General features: G+C 41.1%; 1 protein-coding gene across 1 annotated transcript in view; it reads right to left on the bottom strand.

The window, feature by feature from the left end:
- The window catches only part of TTC6 (tetratricopeptide repeat domain 6), a 91,863-nt gene that overhangs the window by 11,771 nt on the left and 52,915 nt on the right, over positions 1-27,177 (bottom strand). The window contains 15 exon segments of the mRNA XM_038756925.1: positions 106-225; positions 3,010-3,123; positions 3,610-3,750; positions 4,790-4,939; positions 5,543-5,626; positions 5,628-5,678; positions 7,648-7,808; positions 11,081-11,157; positions 12,814-12,896; positions 13,835-13,985; positions 16,593-16,713; positions 17,999-18,168; positions 19,562-19,698; positions 22,186-22,358; positions 24,730-24,859. Of these exon segments, the coding sequence (XP_038612853.1) occupies positions 106-225; positions 3,010-3,123; positions 3,610-3,750; positions 4,790-4,939; positions 5,543-5,626; positions 5,628-5,678; positions 7,648-7,808; positions 11,081-11,157; positions 12,814-12,896; positions 13,835-13,985; positions 16,593-16,713; positions 17,999-18,168; positions 19,562-19,698; positions 22,186-22,358; positions 24,730-24,859 (1,863 nt within the window).

Genomic DNA, 27,177 nt, shown 5'->3' with positions numbered 1-27,177 from the left:
ATTGATGGGCTGGTATGACCAGAAAAGGTGGGGAGATATAGATGACAGAAAACAAAGACATTAAATGAATGTCAATTTTGCAATTTCTTAAGAAGAATCTTGTACCTCCATTGCATACGCATACTTCCCTAGTTCTGCATAGATCAATCCACGATTAATCAGAGACTTGAATATAATATCATTTCCAGAATCAAGAAGAAGAACAATTCCAAAGTCTATTAAAGCCTACAAAATTGAAATGACTATTTTAAATTTGAGTTTCATATACAACATCAAGCTGTGTTTATCTTACCAGAGCCATGACCTTTCTTTGTGGATTTGCCTAATGTTAAGAAAATGGGTTTTGGGTTTGACTGCTTTCTTCCTCTATTACCATCCCTTTCTTCCTTCTCTTGGTCTGGGAATAATTATTCCCCCAGAACATAGCTTCTTGTCTCTTAAAATTACACAGTGAAAAATAGTTAAAAGATCTACTTCTAAATGCCAGGGGAAAATGGAAGCAAAAAAAAAAAAACCTGGGACACGTAAAAAAGAAGGAAATTTTGTGCATTGAGGTTTTTTACAATTTTTCCTTTTATTATTGCAGTTTTATCATTCATAAATTTTTAAAAAGATGTCCTCTGAAAATTTTTGGATCCAGAGAGTGAAATCTCATATATACGTCGTATGTCACCAAATCCTGTCGGTTCTATCTTCACAATATCTCTAAAATCCACCTTTTCCTCTCCATTCGGACTGCTACCACACTGATCCAAGACATTCTATCCCATCTTGACTGCTGCATCAACCACCTCGCTGACCTCCCTGCCTCCTGATTCTCCCCATTCCAGTCCATACTGCACTCTTTAGCTCAGTTTTCTTAAAAATACATTCAGTCCATATCATCCCATTCCTCAAACTCCTCTACTGGTTGCTCATCCACCTCCACATCAATCATTTATTGAGTGGTTAGTGTGTACAGAGCACTGTACTAAGTGGTTGGAAGAGTAAAATTTCAACTGAGTTGATAGACATGTTCCCTGCCTACAAGGAGCTTCCAGAAACTCCTCACCATCAGCTACAAGGCACTCAATCAGCTCTCGCCCTTATTTTACCAATCTCCTACAATCTGACCCTCACACTTTAATGTCAACCTGTCCCTCTATCTCGCTGTTGACCGTTTGCCCATGTTCTCCCTCTTCCTTGGAACTTCCTTCCTCTTCATTTCTGATAGCCCCTTACTCTCTGTATGCTATAAGCCCTCCTAAAATCACATCTCCTCCAAGGGGCCTTTCCTGACTAAGCCCTCATTTCCCCTACTTCACCCTCTTGTCCGCATCAGGTATGTATTTGAATCTGTGCCCATTAAGCACTTGCTATTCACCCCACCCTCAGCCCTACAGCACTTATGTACATATCTTTACACTCTGCCATTTCCCCTATCTGGGATTTATTTTAATGTCTATCTCACCCCCTAGACCATAATCTCCCTATGGGCAGAGACTGTGCCTACCAACTCTACTGAATTGCCCTCTCTCATGTGCTTAGTACAGTGCTCTGCACACAGTAAGCATCAATAAATAATAATAATAATAATGGCATTTTATTAAGCACTTACTATGTGCAAAGCACTGTTCTAAGCACTGGGGAAGTTACAAGGTGATCAGGTTGTTCCATGGGGGGCTTAGTCTCAATCCCCATTTTACAGATGAGGTAACTGAGGCACAGAGAAGTTAAGTGACTTGCCCAAAGTCACACAGCTGGCAATTTGCAGAACCAGGATTTGAATCCATGACCTCTGACTCCAAAGCCCATGCTCTTTCCACTGAGCCACGCTGCTTCTCTGCTTCTCAATAAAAGCCATTGATTCAAATGTGTTTTTCTGCAATTACTTTTTTTTTGGATCTGATCATTTTCTTATTATACTCAAGTTATAAGAAAATGGATTTCCTTCATTTTGCACTTATTTCTTGTGACATGGAGAGGATTATTTTGTAATGCTGCTGTCTATCCACATGCTTTTATGATTATGGTAGCCATTTTGTAACTATTTCAGCTAAAACTTATTTACATTGGCATATGAGAGGAATTGAATTTCATGTTTTCCTAGTAAGCAGATTACAGGTACAAACCATTTTAAAAATCCTCAAGGAATTAAAAGTTTAGAAAATAAAACGGTACTATATGAATTATGCCATAATCAATAATGCTAGTAGAAGTAATATCTGAGCACCCAGAGGGTACAATACACTGTACCAAATAATTGAAAAGTACAAAACAAAGAAGCAACACAATTCCTGCCCATATGAGCCCATTGTTGGGTAGGGACCATCTCTATATGTTGCCCATTTGTAGTTCCCAAGTGCTTAGTATAGTGTTCTGGACACAGTAAGAGCTCAATAAATACAGTTGAATGAATGAATGAAAGGAATTTCCACTTTGTTTATTAACGTATAATACGATTAATGTATTACTGCAATTCAATACTACAATATAATATTACAACAATACTATAGTGCTTAATTTCCTACATTTTATATTTTTGGCAATTCCCCACATTCACCTTGCTCCTTATGGTCCTGAGAGTCAATCAATCAATGGTATTTATTGAGTGCTTACTATGTGCAGAGCCCTGTACTAAGCACTTGGCTGAGTAGGAAGACTGTAAACTTATTGTGGGCTGGAAATGTGTCTGTTATATTGTTGTGTTGCACAGTGCTCTGCACACAGCAAGCACTCAATAAGTATCACTGCTTGACTGATTGATTGGTGCCCAAAGAACTGATGCATCCTGCCTCTTCTCTGTTTACTCTGTTTCTTTTTCTCAGGACTTGGGTTTGACTGGGAAATTCTTAAATCTATTTTCTGCAGGAAGAGACTGTGTTCTATGAATAAGGATGGGCGAGGTAATTGAGGTAAGTCTGATGTAAGTTTCACAAGAAATTTCTGCAGGTCAAATAATTCTTGAAAAGTATGTTCAAGGATTGGAGAAAAATATAAATCTCATTTATGGGTCAAGATGGTTCTTACCTTTTGAAATTCCTTCATTTTGTGAAAGCACAGTGCTCTGTTATAAAAAGCTAGAAAACAGTTTTTGTTCATATTGATGGTTTTAGTTAAGTCTTCAACTGCAAGTTTATAGGTCTGCAAAAACAAAAACAAAGAGTGTGTGTGTGTATATATTATATATATAATACATATATAATACATATATATATATATATATATATATATATATGCATACAAACACTGTTAAACCTTATTAGGTGTCAAACACTGTTCTAAGCTCGGGGTTAGATGCAAGTTAATCAGGTTGTTCACAATCCCTGTCCCACATGGGGTTTACACTTTAAGTTAGAGGGAGGACAAGTACTGAACCCCCATTTTACAGTTGAGGAAACTGAGGCAGATAAGTTATGTGTCTCGCCCAAAGCCACACACCAGGTATATGTCCACTAGATCAGACCCAGTTCTCCCAGAAAAGAATTCCCACCCCCACCTCACGCCCAGGTCCTCCAGTTGGGGAAGTCCAGAAGCAGGTGAGGCTAAGATTTTCATGATGATCATTAACCCCAAAGTAACTAAAACTTATAAACATATCTACCTGGTACATTACTTCATGTTTCTTACCTTATTGTAGTATTTCAAAACTCCTCTATAAAGAAAGGCTCTCATACTCTCAGGGTGAATTCTGATCGCTTCATTACAGTTCAAAATTGCCTTGGAATATCTGCCTTTCATCCCATAGAAGGCTGCCCGGCTTAAATACGCCTTTAGAGAGGAAGGTGGAAATATGTGTTATGAGATCATCCTTCATGCATGGGTGACAATGTACTTTCCACTTTCCCTCCACCAGTCAAGTTTTTATTTTTATTATTATTATTACTATTATTTTTTTGTTTTAGAATTTAAGTGCTTACTCTGTGCCAGGCATTGTATTAAGTGCTGGGGTAGATACAAAGATAATCAAGTTGGATACACTCTTAATCCCCATTTTACAGAAGAGGGAACAGAGGCACAGAGAAGTTAAGTGACTAGCAGACAGTTGGTGGAGCAGGGGTTGGAACCTGGGTCCTCTGACTCCCAAGCCCAAGCTCATTCCACTAGGCCATGCTGTTTCTCCACTCAAAGAGCTACTCTCTAAAGGCAATTAATTAGAATGCCAGACCAAAAGTAAATCAGAGAGAGCAAACATGTAAACTTTTCTAATGGACAAAGGGAAGAATTGCATGCCTGATGACCAAACATAGTTGGGAGTGTCATGGATGAACAGCAGGTGATGAAATCCACTTGTCACATCGATTCATAGATTTTAAAGGAATTAAAAATTTTGGCCAGGAACTTAAAATGGAAGAGGGATCTTATGCAACAAAGGCAGGCATTTTTGTTAAGCGTTTAGTTCACTATCAGATAAAAATAGCAGAGAGAAGAGAATAGTATACAAATCAATCAATCGTCTTTACTGAGCATGGAGTGCTGTACTAAGTTCTTGGAAGATTAGAATACAACAAAGTTGGTAGACCTTGAGCCTGACCAATCAACTGCATATACTTAAAGGGGAGATCACGTGGACAAGCATAAGAAACAGTGAGGTTTAGTGAATAGATGTATGTACTACTTTAGAGGCAGAAATGCAGGATAGAGCAGAAAAATGAGAGGGAAAAATCAGAAGTGACACTCAGGTAGTGAGTTTGTAGGACAGGGAGGATAGCAGAGTTATTGAACATCATGGCAAAATTTGGGAACAGTAAAGGATTTAGGAGAGATGGATCACACTAATCTAAACCATCGAAATTGAGAATCTAAATACCTGAAAGTGTTGTGAATCGATGGTAATTGCTCGATTGAAATCCTGCACACAACTGTCCTTCTGGAGTTGCAATCTGCACAGTCCTCGTTGGTAGAAAGCCTCAGCATATTCAGGATTCACTCTGACAGCTTTGCTGAAAGCGTCATAGGCCTAGAAGATCGGAAAATCCGAGTTTTAATGAAAATGAAGTCATGGGATATTGTTAAATTTTAAGATTGCCCTACTTATTTGGAGACATGTTTAGTGGTCTCCTTGAAAACACCAAATAGCATAAGTCTAGGCAGTGGGAAGAAGTTAATGGCAAGTATTCTCAATCTCATTTCTTCTTTGTGTTACAAAAACCTTTGAAACTAGATTAATGTTGGGGGAAAATATTTGTCACATTTAAAGTTTTGGAAACTTTTTGTGATTTCTCAGTTCAGGCATTCTCACTACAAGAAGTCATTAGGTTCCTGTGAATTCCCTTAAAATTAAGGTAAAGGTGTGGAAAAAAAAAAACCAAATTGCATCTGGCTTCTGACACACTGGTTGAAGCAGAGTGGCATAATGGAAAGATGGAAAGTGGACTAATGGGCCTGGGAGACAGAGGTCCTGGGTTCTAATTCTGGCTTGCCATTTGTCTGCTATGTGACTGAGCAAATCACTTAACTTTTCTGTGCCTCAGTTTCCCCACCTGCAAAATGGGGATTCAATGCCTGTTCTCCCTCCTACTTAACATAATCATAAAGAATTCATTTAAAATAGAACATTTACCTTTTCAAAACAGGCTTCTTCCATGTAGCAAAGGCCTAAGTGAAAGTGAATCTCTGCTGCCATTAATTCGGAATTTTTTTTTTTTTTCCGAATAAGTTAATATCTTCAAGGAGTGCTTAAAAGTTTCCATGGCCTGCTAAAATGACCAGAAATGAATATTGTTGACTTTCTGATAAACCTCTGAGGAGAACGTGTTAGAATTTTCCAGTGTTCTTTTTTCAGATCCCTAAAATAATTAGGGTTCTGAAATGAAATTTTAAAAAATTCAGCCCGTTTCCCCACTCCTCAAAAACCTCCAGTGGTTGCCCACTGGCATCAAACAGAACCTTCTTACCATAGGCTTTAAAAGCACTCAATCACCTTGCCCCCACCTATCTTACCTTACTCATTTCCTACTACAGTGCTTTGCACATAGTAAGCGCTCAATAAATGCCATCATTACTACAACCCAGCACATTTATTTAACTCCTCTAAAGTAATCCTACTCACTGTGCCTCAGTTTCATTTATCTCGCCACCAACCCTTCACCCACATCCCACCTCTGGCCTAGAATTCCCTCCTGCTTCATATCTGACAAACCGCCTCTCTCCCCACTTTCAAAGCCTTATTAAAATCACATCTCCCCCAAGAGTCCTTCCTCAACTAAACTCTCCTTTCCCCTACTCACCTCTCCTTTCTGCATCATCCTTGCCCTTGGATTTCTACCCTTTATTCACCACCCTGCCCTCCAGCTCCCATGTACATATCTGTAATTTATCTTAATGTCTATCTCTGCCTCTATTCTGTATGCCCCTTATGGGCAGGGAATATGTCTACCAAATCTGTCATAGTGTACTTTCCCTAAGTGATTAAAACACGCAGTAAGTGCTCGCTAAAATGGACAGATTAAGTGACAATTTTAAGAGTTCACAAATATCTGCAAACATTTTCTTTTGCTTTTCCTAATTGGACCATCTTTCCCAATGCTCACTTCTACTTGGACTCCAAGGCATTTCGAAAGGCAGATTCCTTTTTGTTTTATCATCATCAGTATTTACGAAGAGCCAACTGGGTGCTGAGCACTATGTGTTTGGGAGAGTGTGCTGGGAAGCAGCATAGCTTAGTGGATAGAGAATGGGCCTGGGAGACAGAAGGACTGGGTTCTGACTGTGGCTCTGCCAATTTTCTGCAGTGTAGACTTGGGCAATTAAGACTCTGAGCCCTATGTGGGACAGGGACTATTTCCAGCCTAATTAACTTGTATCTACCCCAGTGCTTAACTAGAGTGCCCTGCACATAGTAAACAGTTAACCATAAATACCATAAAAAAGAGAGAGTACAACAGTGCTAATAGACATGGTCCCAGTCATCAGGGAGTTGTGGGGGAGACAGACACTTCAATAATTTAAAGATAGGTGGAAGAGGGAAAAAGATATGTATGAATGCTTAAGTAATACGGTAATATTGTATGCTGCAGGAGGTTGTGAATACACAAGTGTATATATAGGTAGTGCCAAAGTCGCAGTTGGAGGCATATACCCTGGGGAGAGAAGAAATTAATAGAGGAAGCCCTGTTGGAGGAGGTGTGATTTCTGGAGGGTTTTGAAGATGGGGAGAACTGTGGTTTGTCTTATATGAATGGGGAGGTATTCCAGGAAGGGGAAGAGATGAGAACAAGCCACAGTGAGTAGGTTGTAGTGGGAGAGGGGTGAGCATCACTAGTGGGAAGGAGCTAATGAACTGCCTTACAGCCAATGGCTCGGAATTTCTGCATGATGCAGAGAGAAATGGGTAGCAACAATTGGAAGTTTAAGGAGTGGAAGGGAGCCGCCACTCATAGAAATGCTGTCCAACCCTTGGTCAATCAGTAGTGTTTATTGAGTGGCATGCTGTGTACAGAGCACTGTACTAAGCATTTGGAAGAGTACAATGCAACAAAGTTAAGACACATTTCCTGTCCACATACAGCTTACAGTGTAGAAGAGGAATACATGTTGCTTTCTAGGTAATTTGTCCAAGGCAGTGGGATGGATTTAGCTAGGGTGATGAAGCAAACAAAGATGATAAAGTGAGTTGAGTCCCCCCTGAGGTCACTTAATGATGGTGACTCAGCGGACTGATCTTACCTGAAACATGTGGGCCTTCATTTGGGCTTTTCCCAACAGAAAAAAAGTGGTGGGTATCGGCTTACTCAAAGTGACTGAGCGCAGGATCTCTATGGCTTTTGCGTGGTCTTCACAGAACGAAAACACAAGAGACTGTTGAATCGGAGACCAAGAAAAGGAACCTAAAAGTGAAATCCAATCATCACAAGATTTGGGGGCATTAAAAATAAGGCAACAAGTACATGAGGTATGGAAAAATAATTGAGAGCCTTATGTCCTAAACCCCTTTAAAGAAACCCTAAATAATGATTAAGATCCTGGCTCTGCCACTTGTCTGCTGTGTAACCTTGGGCAAGTCACTTCTCTGTGCCTCAATTATCTCATCTGTAAAATAGGAAATAAGACCATGAGCCTCATGTGGGACCAGAACTCTGTCTAACCTGATTATCTTGTATCTACCCCAGCACTTAGTACAGTGCCTGTCACAAAGAAAGCACTTAATACCATAAATAATGTGACACGACTATTTACTTCTAGCCGCAAATAAAAAACAATAACCAATGATTAAACTAATACTGGAAGAAGATTTGACTTTGTCACATAATCTAAATAACTGCTATAATATTCTGATACTGATATTTACCACACCCTCAACCCCATAGCACTTACGTACTTATCTTTAAATTTTATATAATAAATTATTTATATCTATGTCTGCCTCCCCCTCTATACTGTAAGCTCATGATGTGCAAAGAACATGTCTGCTAATTCTGTTTCATTGTACTTTTCCAAATGCTCAGGACAGTGTTCGGCACATAAGCACTAGATAAATACCATTGATTGATTGCTACAACTATTTTAAAGCATGGTGATAATGGTGCTATGAAAATTTCTTAGGTTCATATGAAACAAATGTTTATATTTGTTTCAAAATCAAATTTTCCTTTTCCTAAGCACATCATAGCCTCATCTGCTGGAGGCTACAGCTTCATTACGAGCCTGAAGTTACACTCTACCAACCGCACCGTCCAGCTGATTAGAGATTTCCCAAGGCCAGGACTCAGGCTGATGGGGTGAACAGGGTCTGAACTGGGGAAAGGGTTGCCAATGGAGGGACAGAGTGCATGAGGAAGAGGAAAAGAATAAATCATTCAGTGGTATTTGAGTGCTTAGTGTGTGCAGAGCACTGTAATAATAATGATGGCATTTATTAAGCACTTACTATGTACAAAGCACTGTTCTAAGCACTGGGGAGGTTACAAGGTGATCAGGTTGTCTCACGGGGGGCTCACAGTCTTAATCCCCATTTTACAGATAAGGTAACTGAGGCACAGAGAAGTTAAGTGACTTGCCCAAGGTCACACAACTGACAGTTAGCAGAGCCGGGATTTGAACCCATGACCTTTGATTCCAAAGCCCGTGCTCTTTCCACTGAGCCACGCGCTTCTCTGTACAGCACTGTACTAAGTGCTTGGGAAAGTATCAATATAGCAGAGTTGGAAGACATGTTCCCTGCCCACAGTGAGCTCACAGTCTAGTGAGGAGGAGGAGGAGGAATGGGAAGTGCTCACCCTTTCTGCTATGCTGTTTCGTCCTCCTCTGACGGCCTCTACCACTTTCCTGGCCCTAGGATGGGGCAAGACACGGAGCTGCTATCTTGATTTTATTGCTGATCCTTTTCCAGTTCCAAGTAAGTGGGGGCAAAAAGCCGTGAGGGGCAAAGCTGATAGATTCTCCCCCAAGGTGCCAATTCCATGGGGATGACCTTGCCTCCACCCGCCATGAAGTTAGCACTTACAGGTGAGAGGACTTACTCCAGTAACACTCTATATGTTGCCAACTTGTACTTCCCAAGCGCTTAGAACAGTGCTCTGCACACAGTAAGCGCTCAATAAATACGATTGATTGATTTAGCTTCATGTTTGCCCATGGAGATTTGGACCAAAATAATGTGATTTCAAATTTAAAATTCATTTCAAAGTATATCCCTGCCCCTTGCAAAAATGTCCTTTATCTTTCTGCCCAATAAATGGGTTTCCTAAGCAATAAGGGCCCAAAAGAATTTTCTAGAGGCCCTTGTAATAATTATAATAATAGTAATTGTGATATTTGTTAAGCACTTACTGTGCCAAACACTGTTCTAAGTTATGGGGTAGGTACAAGGTAATCAGTTGGACACAGTCCCATTCTTAATCCCCATTTTACAGATAAGGTAAATGAGGTACAGAGAAATGAAATGACTTGCCTACGGTCATAGAGCAGACAGGTGGCGGAGGCAGGATTAAAACCCACAACCTCTGATTCCCAAGCCTCTGCTCTTGCCACTAGGCCATACTGCTTCAAAACTGATGACTCCTATCACTAGAGCAGTAATCAAACAGAAAGCCCTACTCACTCAATTTTTTCAGCTTCCCTCCCAATTCTCCCTACTTCCTCCAACTCCCTCACTCTTGGGAAGTGCAAGTGTCAACTTCAGAGGGCGACTAGAGGTTTCTAGAACAAGAACCTCCCCACCCCCATGCCCGGCCCCCCGCTTATGTTGGGTTCAAGCAGAAAACTTCTTCTAAGGACCCGGTGGGCATCTGCATCTGCCACCATACAGACGCAACCAAACTCAAGCTATGTCTCTCAGATACTTAGGGAGAGGGGAGGATGGGCACCTCCAGGGTCAGTGTCAGCCTCAGCAGTGTCAGTAGAAGTTTGCTCTGCCCTTCTCCAACCCCAAATCCCCATTTCTGGGGGGTACTCTGAAGCATTCTTGAATGCAGCTTAAAGTGGGGGGGATATTGGCACTTCTCTCCACGCCCACAAGCCCATGGTCCACTGCAGGCACCCCCCCAAACCAGCTAGACTGTACACTCCTGGTGGGCAGGGAACATGCCTACAAATTACTTTGGATTGTACTCTCCCCCAAGCTTTTGATACAATACTCTGTACACAGTAAGTACTCAATAAATACCACTGATTCATTTTATTTAGTAACATCTTTCCCCAAATTTCCCTCCATTCTCTCTAAATGCCTTTCCTCCCTTTTTTAATGGTATTTGTTAAGTGCTTACTTTGTACAGCACTGTACTAAGCTCTGGGGTAGATATAAGCTAATGAGGTCCATGCATGGGGCTTCACAGTCTTAATCCCTATTTTACAGATGAGGTAACAGGCACAGAGAAGTTTTGTATTGACCCTAGTGCTTAGCACAATGCTTGGTACATAGTAAGCACTTAAATACTACAATTATTATTGCTTTTTGCTTTCTTCCCAGTTACCATTCTGTTTCTCTTACCCTTAAACTCCTTGTTCTCTTTCCTTCTTCCATCACTAAAATTATTCACATTTTCCTTGACTTTTCCCTCCTCAACTTCTCATGAAAATCTTTATGTTTTACAAACCATCAGAGCAAGTCTTACCACTGGTTAATTAACCAAACAAGCAAAATTAATATCGAAAACCTTACCTTTGTTCATTTGTGCTATTTGGTAAATAGTAAACTTGGCTAGTTCATAATTCTTCATCATATAAAGATAATATCCTCTAAAAGAAAAAAAAATCTTAGCTGATCCTGATTTGCTGAAACTAAAATCCACTTTATTTCAACATCAGTATCCATTTTGATTCACATTCATACATGGCAATCATTCAATCAATAGTATTTATTGAGCACTGTGTGCAGAATACCACACTAAGCCCCTAGGAGAGTACACTACAATAGGGTTAGTTTTTTATGGTATTTAAGTGCTTATTGTGTGTCAGACACTGTACTAAACATTGAGAGGGGTAGATACAAGCTAATCAGGTTGGACACAGTCCATATCCCACATGGGTCTCACAATCTTAATCTCCATTTTACAGATGAGATGACAGAAGCAGAGAAGTCAAATGACTTTACCACAGTCACACTGCAGACAAATGGTGGAGCCGGGATTAGAAATCAGGTTCTTCTGACTCCCAAACCTGGGCTCTATCCACTAGAGCATACTGCTTCTCAGCAGCATTAGTTGATAAGATTCCCCACTTCAAGGCATTTACAATAATGGATGTCCAAGATCCAATCAGAGGTTTTGTCTTTCCGTAAAGAGTCCCTTAATCGGTTAATCAATGGCATTGATTGAGCACTTACTGTGTGCAGAGCACTGTACTAAGCACTTGGGAGAGTACAATGTACACTATAACAATGTAACAGAGTTGGTAATTGTCCTCTTCTTCACCTATTGTAATATCAATCAACCAATCAATCAATAGTATTTATTTAACACTTACTGTGTACAGAGCATTTCCAATGTCAAACCATGACACTTTCTCATCTCTCTAAGGATGAGAAAGTGTCATGGTTGGCACTGAAAGCAGCATGGCCAAGTGAAAAGAGCACAGACCTAGAAGTTGGAAGACCTAAACCCTAATCCCCTGGTTCTTCCCACTTGCCAGGGGGCAGGAACTGAATCCAGCCTGATTATCTTATATCTACCCCAGCACTTAATACACAGCCTAACAGAGTAGTAGTAGTATTTACTAAGCGCTTACTGTGGGTCAAAAAATGAATTAAGCACTGGGAAAGAATACATGGGTGAGAATTAGACACAGTCTCTGTCTCTCAGAGGGCTCACAATCTGAACACTTAGATACACGATTGTTGGTACATGAGGCTGTAAGCGTGGGGAATCCACAGCCAGAATTTTGGCCATGCTTCCTGTGTCTGCCGGTCCTCTTCTTGCTGAAACTACAGATTTATCTATGTAAATGGCATTTGTTAAGTGCTTACTATGTGCCAGGCACTGAACTAAGCACTAGGTTAGGATACAAGATAATCAGGTGGGACACAGTCCCTGTCCCACACAGGGCTCACAGCTTTAATCCCCATTTCACAGATGAGGTTACAGAGGCACAGAGAAGTTTAGTGACCTGCCCAAGGTCACACAGCCAACAAGTGGTGGAGCTGAGATTCAAACCCAGGTCCTCTGACTCCTTAAGCGCCCAGGTCCTTAAGCGCTTAGTACAGTGCTCTGCACACAGTAAGCACTCAATAAATATGATTGATTGATTGACTCCCAGCTCCTCTTTCTAGTAGGCCACATAGGGTGGACAGCTAGTGATTCTGTCCCTTCACTCTCCATTTGGAGAGAAAATAGCCTTCCCTCTCCCACCAATTCCATCCCCCAACAAGAATGAAACCAACCTCTCACTGTGTCTTACCTTAGGATGTACAGCTTAATTCCATCTGGGCAGAGATGGATGGCTTGGGAGATATCTCTCACCGCATTCTTATAATTGTGCATCTGTTAGAGTACAAATAGAACTCAGTTTCTCATTTTGCTTAATTACATCCTCTTGCCCATCCCTAGGTCTGCCTCATGGTAAAAGGGTCTTTGAGGCTGAGGAAAAAAGCTCCCTTAAATGATGTCTGATATCCACGGACAAGTAAAAGTCCAAAAGGTAAAATATACACCTGTTTGTACTGTGATACCAATTTCAACTGAGTTTTGATCGGTTACTTCTTCTTCTTCTGGGATTTTGTTTTAGAGAGGACTTGGAGAGTCAGAATCAAACAGACAGATCCTCTGACCCCTTGTTAATTGAGCTAAGATTTTATTATTGATTGACCGCACTCAGTTCATGTTCAATAAATGATACTGCAACTACCAAGGAAGGCAGAGCAGGATTTATGGATGCTCCTGGGACTCCAGGTTGGCAAAACTTTTCAGTGGGAGTGGAGTCACTGATGGCACTCAGGTAAGCCTGAGGGTGCATTTTCCAGCATCCTCCTGGCACAATGACACAAAACAAAAATGATAAACTGGTGGATCTTAAAGATAGTACCAAACATGAGATCCTGTGAAGTCTCCCAAAATAAACCGTGATTGGACTGAACACAGAATAAACTTAAGAGAGTCAGAAGACTTGTAGGTAAAACTGGTAAGTACAGGCAATATTCAGAGAAATAGCTTCACTCCACAGATCTTACCTATGAGAGCATTCTTTTGTATGACTATGCCATGTCCCTAATCCAATTCAAATCAAAAAGGAGTTTTAACTGGGAAAAACTGAATTGGAAAAGCAATCATACCTAAATCATAAGCAGATATTTTACAACCATAAAATTTTTAACCTATTTGGATTGCTCACTCAATGCTCGTTAACTATTTTTTTTAAAAGTAACTTCAGGTTGATAATTTAAAATAAACATATTAACACAAAATCCAAAAGAAATAAGTACCTTATTATAAGCTTCTGCTCTACAGATGTAGCTTCTAATACCCTGAGGATCAACTTTAATAGCTTCAGAAAACTGCCGGATTGCTTCAAAGTTATCACTCAGGTGTAAAAAGAATATGAGGCCAATATTGATAAAAGCCACAGAAACACCTCTAAAATGAAAATACCATTTTTAAATTTTTTTCTATCTTCTCAGTCATTTCTCACATAGTTCAAGACACAGTTTTGCTACTGTATAAAACATTTGATGTTGAGAGCCAGGATACCTGGGTTCTAATCTCAGCTAGTCCCTGCTTTGTTACCTTGGTCAAGTCCCTTAACTTCTCTGTGCCTCAGTTTCCCCACCTGCAAAATGGGGATTAAATCCCTGTTCTCCTGTCCCCTTAGAATGTGAGCCCCCTGTGGGACAGTTGTATGTCTGATCTCAATATCTTAAATTTACCCCAGTGCTCAGTACAGTGCTTGGAATCTAGTAGGCAGTTAACACAGAATAATAATGATTATATATGATATTTTGATATCATATACAATAAGCCTCTGAGTGTAATAATAACAGGCATCATATGGCATTTTTTCTCATTATGCCAGCCATAGACACTGTCTTGTGCCATCCCTTTGACTTCATATCTAAAAGATTCTGTTATTACACAAGGAATCGCAGTGCATTTACATCCTGAAAGCTTTCTATATATTTAGAGAGTTGGTACGGGTGCAAATTATGTTGAAAATATAATTACAAGGATTTTCGTTATTGATATGAAAGTTTATGGGGGAGGGTGTTTCCTCCAGAATTTCCCTCCATCTTTCCCCTTCCTGCAAATTTTGATGCTTTAGGCTGGGACTCATAGGGTACTGGGAATCCACCTCTAGGGACAACCACATCAGAAACACTGCATCTCGGCAAGAACAAACAGAACCGGAGAAGGGTCCAAGAAACTCGACCTGTAACAGCTCATCTCTAGACTGTAATCACATTATGGGCAGGGAACATGGCTTTTAATTCTGTTGTATTGTACTCTCCCAAGTGCTTAGTATAGTGCTCTGCAAATAGTAAGCACTCACTAAACACCACTGATTGATTGGCTGAAGTCGATAAAATGTGAAAGAGTGGAAATGACATTAAATACAAAGAAAATATTAGGAGCCAAGATGTCGACAGAGGGCTGTTGTCACTATAAGCTCGTTGTGGGAAGGGAACATGTTCACCACCTCTGCTGTAGTGTACTCTCCAAAGCACTTAGTATAGGGTTCTGCACACAGTAAGTGCTCAAAAAATACCACCAATTGATTAAATGCCGTACACTTTGTTAGGGATCATCAACCAGAAAGATGCCCACATTTGAATAATGGATATAACAATTTTGTATTGAGATACTAATTAGAAAAGGCTTTTGGCAGGTAATGGGTTTTGGGGATTTAGCAGTCACTTATTGGCAGGGGAGGGAGGTCTAGGTAGGAGGAGGGAAGTGATATCTAACTATAAGTGTCCCTTAGGGTGCTACCCACAGCTGTTACAGATGTGTCTGGCTCCTGCCAGACAATACAAGGTTTATTCTTGACTCTTGTCCCCATGGCAGGAGGGGTGGGAGGGAAGTTTTTCATCGCCTCTTTCCCTCCCTGCCTGGCATAGCTGGCTCACCTTGGCACTGCTGCTTCTTGCTGCAATATGTGCACTGGCAAGGTGGGGTAGAGACCGAAAATACTTTGGGTTAACCCTACAGTTCTCATAAGGCCGTGAGCCACCATCCTCGCTCCTCCTCTGCAGGTCAGGGAGGCCCAGCTACTTCCTGAATAACTTCATGCTGTGAAGGTAAAGCTGATGGCATTACCCTCTTGAAGCCAAGTCCGCAGATGGGCTACTCTGCTCAAGAGCTTCAAGTGATTACACATATGTGTCTCATGAGATATAGGTTCCTGACCCCTGTCCTGGAACAATCCTCTCACAAAAAAATATTATCTCAGCAGAAACAAGAGCTGGCTCCAAACTTCCCTGGAAAGTAAGAGTGAGTGAGTGAATGTGTGTGTGTGGCTTTTCTGATGCCTTAAGACAATGGAAAAGCTATGTAGACCAAGTATATTAATTATATTCCATTCCTCACTAACCTATTAGTTGCACCTGAGTGCACAAGACAGGCTCTACCTAACAGTGTTATGTTCAGATCAGAGAACCGTACAATACTTAATGAACAAAATGTGAAGGATAGTAAAATTATAATAACAGTAATTAAGTGATTTCTCTGTGCTAAGCACTGTATTAAGCACTGAAGTAGCTCAAGATAATCAGGTCATGCCTGATTATCAGGTAAAATGAAAAGATGATGGGAATGGGAGGTAACAAAACCTAATTTCAAGGGTTTCATCTCAATTCTATTATCACTACTTACGGTCCTCTAGACTATATGCTCTTGTGTGCCGGGAATGTGTCCAACAAGTCTGTTATATTCTCCCAAATTCTATAAAATGGGGATTAAGATTGTGAATTCCATGTGAGACTGAAACTGTTTCTAACCTGATTATTTTTTATCTACTCCAGTGCTTTGCAAAGTGCTTGGCACATAGTAAACACTTACCACATACCATAAAAAGCACTTAGTACAGTGCTCTGCAAACAGTAAGTGCTCAATAAATTCCATTGATTGCAATGTCTTTCAAGGGATCTGTTTTTACAATTAATTTCATAAGCCACCATAATTCACTTTCCTTCTTTTTTCCCTGGGGTATCAAAGAGCAGATAAGCAGGGGCTAAAAGGAAAAATTACCTGTCCAGAGCAAGTACACTTTGAAAGTCACAGATGGCCAATACCCACATCTTTAGATAGGTATATAAGATTCCCCGGTGTAGGAAAGCTCCAAGGTTTTCATAGCCATCATTGATGAGAACTGGAAAAGAAAAACCTGAATCTCATTTCAATTCCAAAAACTCTCATTTGCCTTATTTTGCTCTATGCTTTTATTATGGCTCATAACAAATTCTTATTTTAGACTTACAACTATTTCTTGCTACAGAGTTTGGTTTTCAATATTCTCTGTGGGTAAAACCTTGGTTTGGAGGTTTATGGGATAAATGTGATTTGACACTCACCACTTCAGTCACGCAGGTAAAGTTCAAGGTTAAAAACAGCATTGCAAGCCTGCACTAAACACAGTCAAAAGTGATACAGAACAAGCATCTTTGCTTCCTTTTAAATAAAATAGAAGTTTGTCTAAAAAATTAACTGTTAAAGAAGTTGCATTTTATTTTTACACATCACAAATTGCTCTATTCACATTTCACAGGGACTGAAAGGGCAAAAAAGGCAAGACTCAAAATGAAGTTGGGAGAAAAAGGCGGATCATGGAGATTGACAAGTTTAGTGAGCGACAGAGCACGAGGCGTGTAGACCCACATCTCCATCTGAACCCCAGGATGGTGACTGGGGCGAGTACAGGGGATTTGAAATAGCAGTGGAGGAGATAGAGACTCCTCAAACCCATTCATAGGAGTAGCCAAATGATCTGTAGAATGAGACATGTACACTCAAACTGGGGTTGGCAGACCCATGCTTGCAATGAGATAAATGGTATAGACACATTGATTTCATTACAATTAATTCATTGAAATGGCCAGATGAGTATCCCACATTGCTTTTGTGCCTATTTATTAAATAGCAGATTCCTAATTTTCTTTGGTCTGCACAGCCCAAATAAAGTGGAGGTCTGAGCAATAGGCTCCATTCACATCCTGTCAGATATTCCAAGCCCTTGAGTGGATTTTTTTTGGCCTAAGAACTACCTGAATGGAGTCACTTAACCACACAACTTCTCTATCCTCCATTTCCCAGACAGTTCCTCAAACTTGCATTTCCCTTGGCCAATGCAGTAGCAGACTGAGGAATGAATTGATACAATCATACCTCAAATACGGCCCAGGCTTACTTTTTCAAAGCATTTTTATATTGTTTTACCTCATTTATCATATTTCAGTTTATCTTCAGCCCAACCCCAGGGGTCAGGGAAAAGTGGATGTCATTATCCCCCTTTCACAGATGGGGAAACTCAGGCACAGAGAATCCTGTGCCTGGAATAAGTCATTTGCTAGGTGCTGGTCTTTGTCTGATACCCAGGTTAGCATTCATACAGAATCAGTGTTCACTGCACATGCAAAGAAAAGGAAATGATACAGTACCAGAAACACTAAAATCCTGTAGCGCTTTATGTGGGTTACTTTTCCTCATTAAGCACCCACGATGATAGAATGCCAGCCAATTATTAGGGTCTAAGTGAATTGCAGCAGAAAAATCTTCAGTTGCTTCTCTGTTTTGGGCACATTTAATATATGCTCTGCCTCGGTATGTCCTAGTATGGAGAAGTAATAAATGCTATAAAATATTTTTCCCCTAAAAGGCAACTCTTTTCAGGATTCTTCCAAGATCACTTTGACATGCACCTTATAGATGGATAAATGACTGTAGTACAAATTATTTTTAATACCAAAATATGACACCATCAAAGTCTATTTGAAGTCAGTTTCAAGCAGGGCCTCTTAGACTCTGGGTGTTTTAACCCTGGCAGGAAGACAAGAGAGAACTTCCTGAGCAGTGTCAATTGGGTTTCTAGTTCAGGATGATGGCTGCCAGGAGATTCGACCCCCCAGCCTTGCCCCAGAGATGCACAGTTCCCCAAAACCATCACCATGTTGGAGAGAGGGCAGAGTCTACAACAGAAGCAGTGTGGCTTAGAGGACAGAGCATGGGCCAGGGCATTAGAATTACCTGCGTTCTAATTCCAGCTCTGCCGCTTGCCTGCTGTGTGACCTTAGGCAAGTCACTTAACTGCTCTGTGCCTCAGTTACTTCAACTCTAAAATGGGAATTAAGACTACGAGCTACCCATGTGGGACATGGACTGTGTCCAACTGATTAGCTTGCAACTACCTCAGTGCTTAGTACAGTGCCTAGCAAATAGTAAGTGCTAAATACCATAAAAAAGAGGCTCAGAGTAGTGAGGGACTTGGGAGACCATTACCGCAAGGTTCATCTCCCTCCTCTCTGCTTTCTGCCAGTGTCTCCACAAAACTACTGGAGGCCCAGGTACATATCAATCAGCTCTAGATGCCCAGCTAAAGCAAAGACTCTTAGCTATGCACCATTTAGAGGGTGGGGCTGTGATTAAGCTTTCCTGAAGAGTCTTCTTTTGGGAGTGAAATCATCACTTTGCTACCTGAAGACCCCAGTGATGTGGGTCTGAAAGAGTCTCATACAGAGAAGTCCCAAAGAAGAGAATCCCATAGAAGAAGGGGCATTGGAGGTGACTACTTTAAAGGTTCAGGCAGCAATTCCCCCTTGGAACCCAGCCTGGATCCAAGATAAATCAGGCGGTGAGGGAAGCGGATAGAGTACAGGCCTGGGAGTAAAAAGGTCATGGGTTCTAATCCTGGCTCCACCACTTGTCTGCTGTATGACCTTGAGAAAGTCACTTAACTTCTCTGGGCCTCAGTTACCTCATCTGTAAAATGGGGATTAAGAGTGTGAGCCCCAGGTGGGACAGGGACTGTGTCCAACCTGAATGACTTGTATCTACCCCAGCAATTAGGACAGTACTTGGCACATAGTAAGCGCTTAACAAATACCACAATTATTATTATTCTGAGCTGGGATCTCTTCTATGCCATTCCAGGGGGTGGGTAAAATTTATCCATACATAAAATGAATATTTCATTTTTGAACTCTTTCTTGGAAGAGACTTTTTACCTTGCTTGAGAGTTAATGGGTTCTATTTTAAGCAACGCTGTAAAATCCTGAATGGCTGCTTTCCAATTTGAATTTTCGAAATGATACACGCCGCGTTTCATCAGCGCATCTGTTCTTCTTGGGTTATAAAAGATGCACTAAGTTGAAAATAAAATAAACACAAAGCAAAATCAACACTCTAAGGCCCAGTGTCTCCATTGTTAAAAATTATCCTCCCTCCATTTCTCCCATTTTCAAACTACCAGAATGTTTGCAGTCTCTGTTCCTTTTCTTTTCATCTGTAAAAGTAATGGCATGGACTCATGGGCCACTAATGACCATATGTATACACATACATATATAGAGATATTATTTACACGTACACACACATTAGTCAGACAGCAGGGTTGGACTTCATTAAGGTGTGACTAAATAAAGGGCTTCTGGGGAATGAATAGGACTATCTCATGTTTTGCCAGCAAAAATTCTGAGCTGCTCAGGTATAATATACATCATTATATTATTTATTCCGTTACTGTAACATATTCTATGTTACATTAAATATATATTTAATTTGGGTGCATGAGTTTGGCTGGTAAAACCAGTGCATGAATGACAATCCTTTTACTCCATATGCATACAATGATTGTCCCTTGCTGAGCTCCTTTCTCATTTCCCGCCTCAGTACCCCAATCTTCCCAGAATCTCTATTCCGAGGCAATCATCCCATTTCTAACTGTTATATGACCAGGTGACCTGCAGTTCGCTCCCAGCTGTCCACTTTAAGGACACTTTGTCTGAGGTTTGGGTACATTGTGCTTTAGAACATTTCTTCTGCCATCCTTTCAACCTTTTCCCGGTTTCAGTTCACCATACAGCAGCTTCTCATATGACCTGCAGTCACTTGCCTCCTACGTCACACTGGCTGTCACACAGTTAATCTCCCAAACATCGGGGGAGTGAGAGATCCCTAAGAAAAGAACAGCTGCCCACTTCCACTGAATCTCATCTGTGAGGCCTGTCTAGCCTCCCAGGGAGTGCCCATCGATTTGAGATTTTTCACTTCAGAACCTGTGAATCTATTGCCTTACTGAGGAAATAGAAGTGGGCTGTGTCCAACCTGATTAATTTATACCTACCCCAGCACTTAGTACAGTTCCTGGCATATAGTAAGCTCTTACCTCCTTCTCTTCCAAGAGGTCTTCCCTGACTAAACCCTCATTTCTTTTTCTCCCACTCCCTTCTGCATCACCCTTGCACTTGGATTTCTGTTTTCACCTCTCCCTCAGCCCTACAACACTTATGTAAATATCCACAATTATTTATATTATATTAATGTCTGTCTCCCCCTTTAGTTTGTAATCTTGTGGTGGGAAGGGAACATGTCTACCAACTCTGTTATGCTGTATTCTCTTAAGTGCTTGGTACAGTACTCTGCACGTAGTAAATGCTCAATAAATGACTGATTGATTGAAATACTATAAAAAAAAAGTTTCAACGAAACTGGACCTTCAGTCCCATTTTACTCCACTGCGATATTCAGTATATAAAGCACAGAAATTGGCCTCCCCAAAGGCAGATGGAGACATAATGAAATAGATTCATAAGCCCATACATTATTGAAGAATAAAGGCTGCATATGCAAACTATTTTCTCAATCTGGGTGGCTCTCAAAGAGATGGAAGCTGATTCGGAACAGGTTCAGAAGGTCAAGAGGCTGAAGCAACATTTGGATCTGTCACCTGCGAAGATCTGGAGTGTGGCCCAGGCTCCTGCCTCACTTGTGTCATTGGCAGATTTGTTTAAATTGGAGGTTGTGCTGGCTTGATCCCTGACCAGAGCATCACCTTCCTGGTTGGTCAGATGCCAGTGCTGCAGTGAGTTCAACACAAGCCAAGAGCATTTGGACAAGGTCCCTTTGGAGACTGCTTGTGCTAAGAAACAGGGCCAAATGAAATGAAAAGTTTCTCCTGTGGCTGGTTGTATGTTATCTGTCCATTAGAAGGCTAGTGCCCTCTGGACATCAAAGGTGTGCCTTCTGGCTGTCACCGGGCAAGTAGGAGAAGACTACTGGAAGGATTATTTATATATATATATATATATATTTTTTTTTTTTTCACATTTGAAAATGACCCTGCTGGTGAACTCTGCAGAGGTGAACTCACCTGGGGCTCACAGTTTTAATCCCCCTTTAACAGACGAGGAAACCGAGGCCAGGGAAGTAACTTGGCTCAAGGTCACACAGCAGACGTGTGGTGGATCTGGGATTAGAACCCAATTCCTCAGACTCCAGGCTTTTTCCACAAGGTCACAATGCTCCTCAAAGCAGCCTTTTTCTCACTCATAAACTGGGGAAGAAGGGAGGCCATGGGTTGGGAGGAAGTGTTCAGATTGGGGTGAGAAGTCCAGACAGCCAGATGAAGCTTCAGGGGTTTGGCTAGGACCTTAGGGTGTTCATTATAAGGGGGCAGTCCAAATAGGTTTCTGCATCATTCATATATTGTGGTCCATATCCTAGGTTCAAAAATCCTCTGTCAAAAGTGACTTTAAGTCAACTTATATGTTCATATGAAAGGACTGTTATGTTTCAGCAAGTTATCAAGTTAAGAAGTTACAAATGAAAAACCCATATAAAGTGAACTTACTTTGCTATAATCATCAATGGACAATACTTTGTTTCCTTTTTCATACATCTCTCCCCTCTTGAAATAGATGTTGTCATCGGTAGGCTTACATTTGAGAGCTTGAGTGTAGTTCAGAATTGCCAAAGTAATATCGCCTTTATTTCGGAAAATTTCAGCCTTGGACAAATATACCTCTAAGAAAATTTATATATATATATATATACACATACACACACACATAAACACAGAGAGAGAATTCAAAATTACAATACTTTTGATTATCTGCATAAAACTTGCAAAGAGTTGGCCTAAAATTATTTTATTTTCATAGAGGGGAGAGATTTCTCTCAAATTCTCTTTAGTGACTTTGAGAGTAAATGTGCAAGAACTGGGCACCCCCTCTAACTGTGGAGGTCCCTCAAGGCTCAGTTCTGGGTCACCTTATATTTTCCATATCCACCCACTTCCTTGGAGAACTCATTCACCACTACAGCTTCATGTGCATTACCATGCCTATGAGGATGATTCCCAAATCTACCTTTCTTGCCCTGACCTCTCTCCCCTCTCTCCTTTCCTCCTGCCTTCAGGACATCTCTTCATGGTTGTCCCACCAGCACTCCAAGTTTAACATGTCCAAAATCCTCATTTTGTAGATGAGGTAACAGGCACAGAGAAGTGACTTGCCCCAGGTCCCATAGCAGACAAGTGGCAGAGGCAGGATTAGACCCTCTGACTCCCAGATCTGTCCTCTTGGTCATGAATTTCCTTCAGGACACCTTTCCAGACAAAGGCCTTTATTTCCCCTATCTGTTGAATATGAATTTGGTTGTGTATCCCTTTAGCATCTTGATATTCATCCTAAACCCATAATACTTATGTAGATATTCTTATACTCTACTATTTCCCCTATCCCTAATCCACTTTAATGACTGTCTCCTCCTGTAGCCTGAAAGCTCCTTGCGAGCAGGGAACATGTCTACCTACTCAGGTATATTGCTATACCTGAAGAAGCAACGTGGCTCAGTGGAAAAGATCATGGACTTTGGAGTCAGAGGTCATGGATTCAAATCCCTGCTTCGCCAGTGTCAGCTGTGTGACTTTGGGCAAGTCACGACTTCTCTGTGCCTCAGTTCCCTCATCTGTAAAATGGGGATGTAGACTGTGAGCCCCCCGTGGGACAACCTGATCACCTTGTAACCTCCCCAGCACTTAGAACAATGTTTTGCACATAGTAAGCACTTAATAAATGCCATTATTATTATTATTATTATTATAAAGGCTAAGTGCTTAAGATGATGATGGTATTTGTTAAGCACTTACTATGTGCCAAGCACTGTTCTAAGCACAGGGGTAGATACAAGGTAATCAGGTTAGACACAGCCCCCTACGTAGGGCTCAAAGTCTTAATCGTGGGACAACCTAATCACCTTGTATACCCCCAGTGCTTAGAACAGTGCTTTGTACATAGTAAGCACTTAACAAATATCATTATTATTATTAATCCCATTTTACAGATGAGGTCACAGTCTTAATCCCCATTTTACAGATGAGGTAACAGGAACAGAGAAGTTAAGTGCCTTGCCCAGAGTCACACAGCTAACAAGTGGTGGAGCTGGGATTAGAACCCACAACCTCTGACTCCCAAGACAGTGCTTTTTCCACTAAGCCATGCTGCTTCACTGTATTACTACAGTGCTCTGAACACAATAAGTGCTCAGTAAATACCACTGATCAATTAAGAACCTTGCTCTGTTTCCTTCGCTTCTTTTCTGTGCCTGGAGAACAAGGAATCATTACCTGAAGCTCTTTGCTGGCCACAGCACCTTAGTAGTAGTAGTATTCATTGAGTGCTTACTGTGTGCAAAGCACTGTACTAAGTGCTGGGAAAGAACACTCAGTTGGGAATTAGACAAGGTCCCTAGCCCTCAGGGGGTTCACACACTAAGCTCCTCATAAACACTAGAAATGAACGCAGGTAATGCCCTAGACCAAGCACTTAGTACATTGCTTTGCACATGGTAAATACTCAATAAATACCATTGATGATGATGACTAGGGTCCAAGTACACCAACAAGTTCATCTCTAGATTGTAAGCTTATGAGCAGAGAACATGTCTACCAACTTTGTTGTATTGAACTCTCCCAAGCATGTTCTCTCCCAATCACTTAGAACAGTGCTCTGCACATAGTAAGTGCTCAATAAATATGATTGATTTATCCTAGAGAATCAATCACTGACATTTATTGAGTACTGACCATATTCAGAGCAGAGGGAGAATGGCAGGGAAAGATGCTCCCAGCTCCTCCCGTGTCCTGTCAACCATGACCCTTTTGGGGCACTCTGCCCAGTTGCCCAGGTTTGAGGGTGGAAGTAACCACCAGTTCACAAGAAGATCCCAAAAGTTCTGAATTCCCAGGAAACTAATATGAATTCCACTGGAAACTGGATCAAACCCATTTACCTCAACCCCCTTTTTAAATTCAACAAGACTGCTATTTTTGTGGAAAGAGAAAAGGAGACATCTCCGTAAAACATGATTATTCTTATTCCTTAGGCCAACCCACCTGCATTGTTTTTATTCCATTTAAGGATGTAATTCAGGTCATTCAAAGCTTCGATAACATTTTCTTGGAAAAGGTAAATGAAATGTCGATGCCAATAGGCATTAAGTAACAGTGGTTCTAAGTAAATAGCCTGTGGAAAAAATGTGAAGTCAGTGCATCTTTACATTGGAAGTGACAATGTTATGAAAAATAACATACAGTTCCCACAAACCAGTGCAAAAATATAGGCACACAAAAACGTCCATTTGATCCAAATCTTTAAATCTTCAAACATCAGTATCTGTAGTTGTTTTAAATATGGTAATTCAGCAAATATGCTTGCAGTTTAAACTTGCTGTGGTGGCATTTAACTTACAACCCTATCAACTTGGCACATCTTCGGCTAATACCAGCCAAAGTCAATATAAAGCTATAAGCTAACTCTGCTGGGTTGTTGGTTATGATGGCTGGATACAAAATGAATTATGAAACTTGGAGAAGCACTGGAGTTGTATAAGAGAAAGGACAAGCTTGACTAACACATGCTAAGAACAAACAAAGTGATCAACAGGAGGTGATCGTGCACAATAAAGTCAGAAGTCATATTTAGTATTTATTAAGCAATTACTAGGTACACTTCTCACTGTGCCTCTATCTCTCCTGTCCCACCATCAACCCCTGACCCACGTCCTACCTCTGGCCTGGAACACCCTCCCTCCTCAAATCTGCCAAATCATCACTCTTCCCCCCTTCAAAGTCCTACTGAAGGCTCACCTTCTCCAAGAGGCCTTCCCAGACTAACCCCACCTTTTCCTCAGCTCCCTGTCCCTTCTGAATCACCTTGACTCGCTCCCTTTGCTCGTCTCAACTCCTCCCACCCTACAGCACTTATGTATATATTCATATATCTATAATTCTATTTATTTATATTGATGCCTGTTTACTTGTTTTGATGTGTATATATCTATTAATTTATAATGACGTCTGTTTACTTGTTTTGATTTCTGTCTCCCCCTTCTAGACTGTAAGCCCGGTGTGGGCAGGGATTATCTCTCTTTATTGCTGAATTTTAGTTTCCAAGCACTTAGTACTGTGCTCTGCACACAATAAGCGCTCAATAAATACAGTTGAATGAATGAATGAATGTACAGGGCATTGTACTAAGCACTTGTGGGAGTATAAAACATGGCTGCAATGCTCCAGGAGCTTACAATCTAATAGTGGTGGCAGGAAAATGAAAGACTGGAAAGATGGATATGTGGCTGACCAAGTGCTTAAATAATTGCGGAATTTGTTAAGCATTTACTATATGCCAAGCACTGTACTAAACACTGGGGTAGATACAAGATAATCATGTCCCACCTGGGGCTCTCATAAGCAGGAGGGAGAACAGGTGTGGAATCCCCATATGCTGATGAGGGAACTGAGACACTGAGAAGTGAAGTGATTTGCCCAAGGTCACACAGCAGCACCTGGGAGAGCCATGATTAAAATACAGGTCTTCAGACTCTCAGGCTCTGGCTCTTTCACTAGGCCATGCTGCTTCTCAATTCAATGTCCCTGCTTATGCTCAAACCACCATCCTTTCAGTTAACAGCCAACTGCGCTGACTACTCCACATTAGGGTAAGTTGAAATATACAGGAATGCTTTGGGTATCAAGAATCCCCAGATGAGAGTTGGAAAGATAAGATTTGGGGAGAGGAAAAATTAATCCAGGAAATCCTCCTAGAGGAGGTGGCATTTCACAGGGGCTTTGAAGATGGGGAGAGCTGTGGTCTAGGAGATTTGAAGGGAGAGCGAGTTCCAGGCCTCACACTGCATAGAGTTAGAGGCAAGAAAAATGAGGAGGTCCAGTGTGTAGGTTCACTCGTGGAAAAAAAAAGGTGAACTGGGGTGCAGTGTGAGTCATGTGACCCAGAATCCTTCAGACCACAAAGATCCTGTGACTAACTTAGCAAGCAGAGCAAGAGAGACAAATGAATAAAGTCAACTGAATGGGTGCACACCTCACAGAAAAAGAAAAACCACCAACAAAATAGCTTTTGAACAAATCAGGAGATGGTCAAGATAGCTCCCAAAAGGAAGATTCCTGGTATTTCTCTAATTTTGGAAGTCTAAACAGAGGAACTGGGAATGAAGCACAGAATCAGGAGTCTTAAAGGACCTTAATTGGGTGAGTCTGTCAGCAGGTTCTAAGCATTGGTTACCTTTCATTCTCAATATTCTAATGTACCCATACAGTGTGCAGAGAACTGAACTAAGCTTTTGGGAGAGTACAATGGAGGTGGTAGGTAAGGTCCCTGCCTATAATGAGCTTTGGATCAAAGCATGTGGGAAGTTGAGACCATATAATCTTTCTAGGTGAACAAGGAGGGAAAAAACTCCTCACTCAGCTTCAAGGCTGTCCATCATTCACCCCTTCCTACCTCACCTCCCTTTTCTCTTTCTACAGCCCAGCCCTCACCCT

This window comes from Tachyglossus aculeatus, chromosome 14 (assembly GCF_015852505.1).
Source record: "Tachyglossus aculeatus isolate mTacAcu1 chromosome 14, mTacAcu1.pri, whole genome shotgun sequence".
NCBI lineage: Eukaryota > Metazoa > Chordata > Mammalia > Monotremata > Tachyglossidae > Tachyglossus > Tachyglossus aculeatus.
Note: the sequence above shows the minus strand (reverse complement) of the source record. Positions and strands in the feature narration are given on the sequence as shown.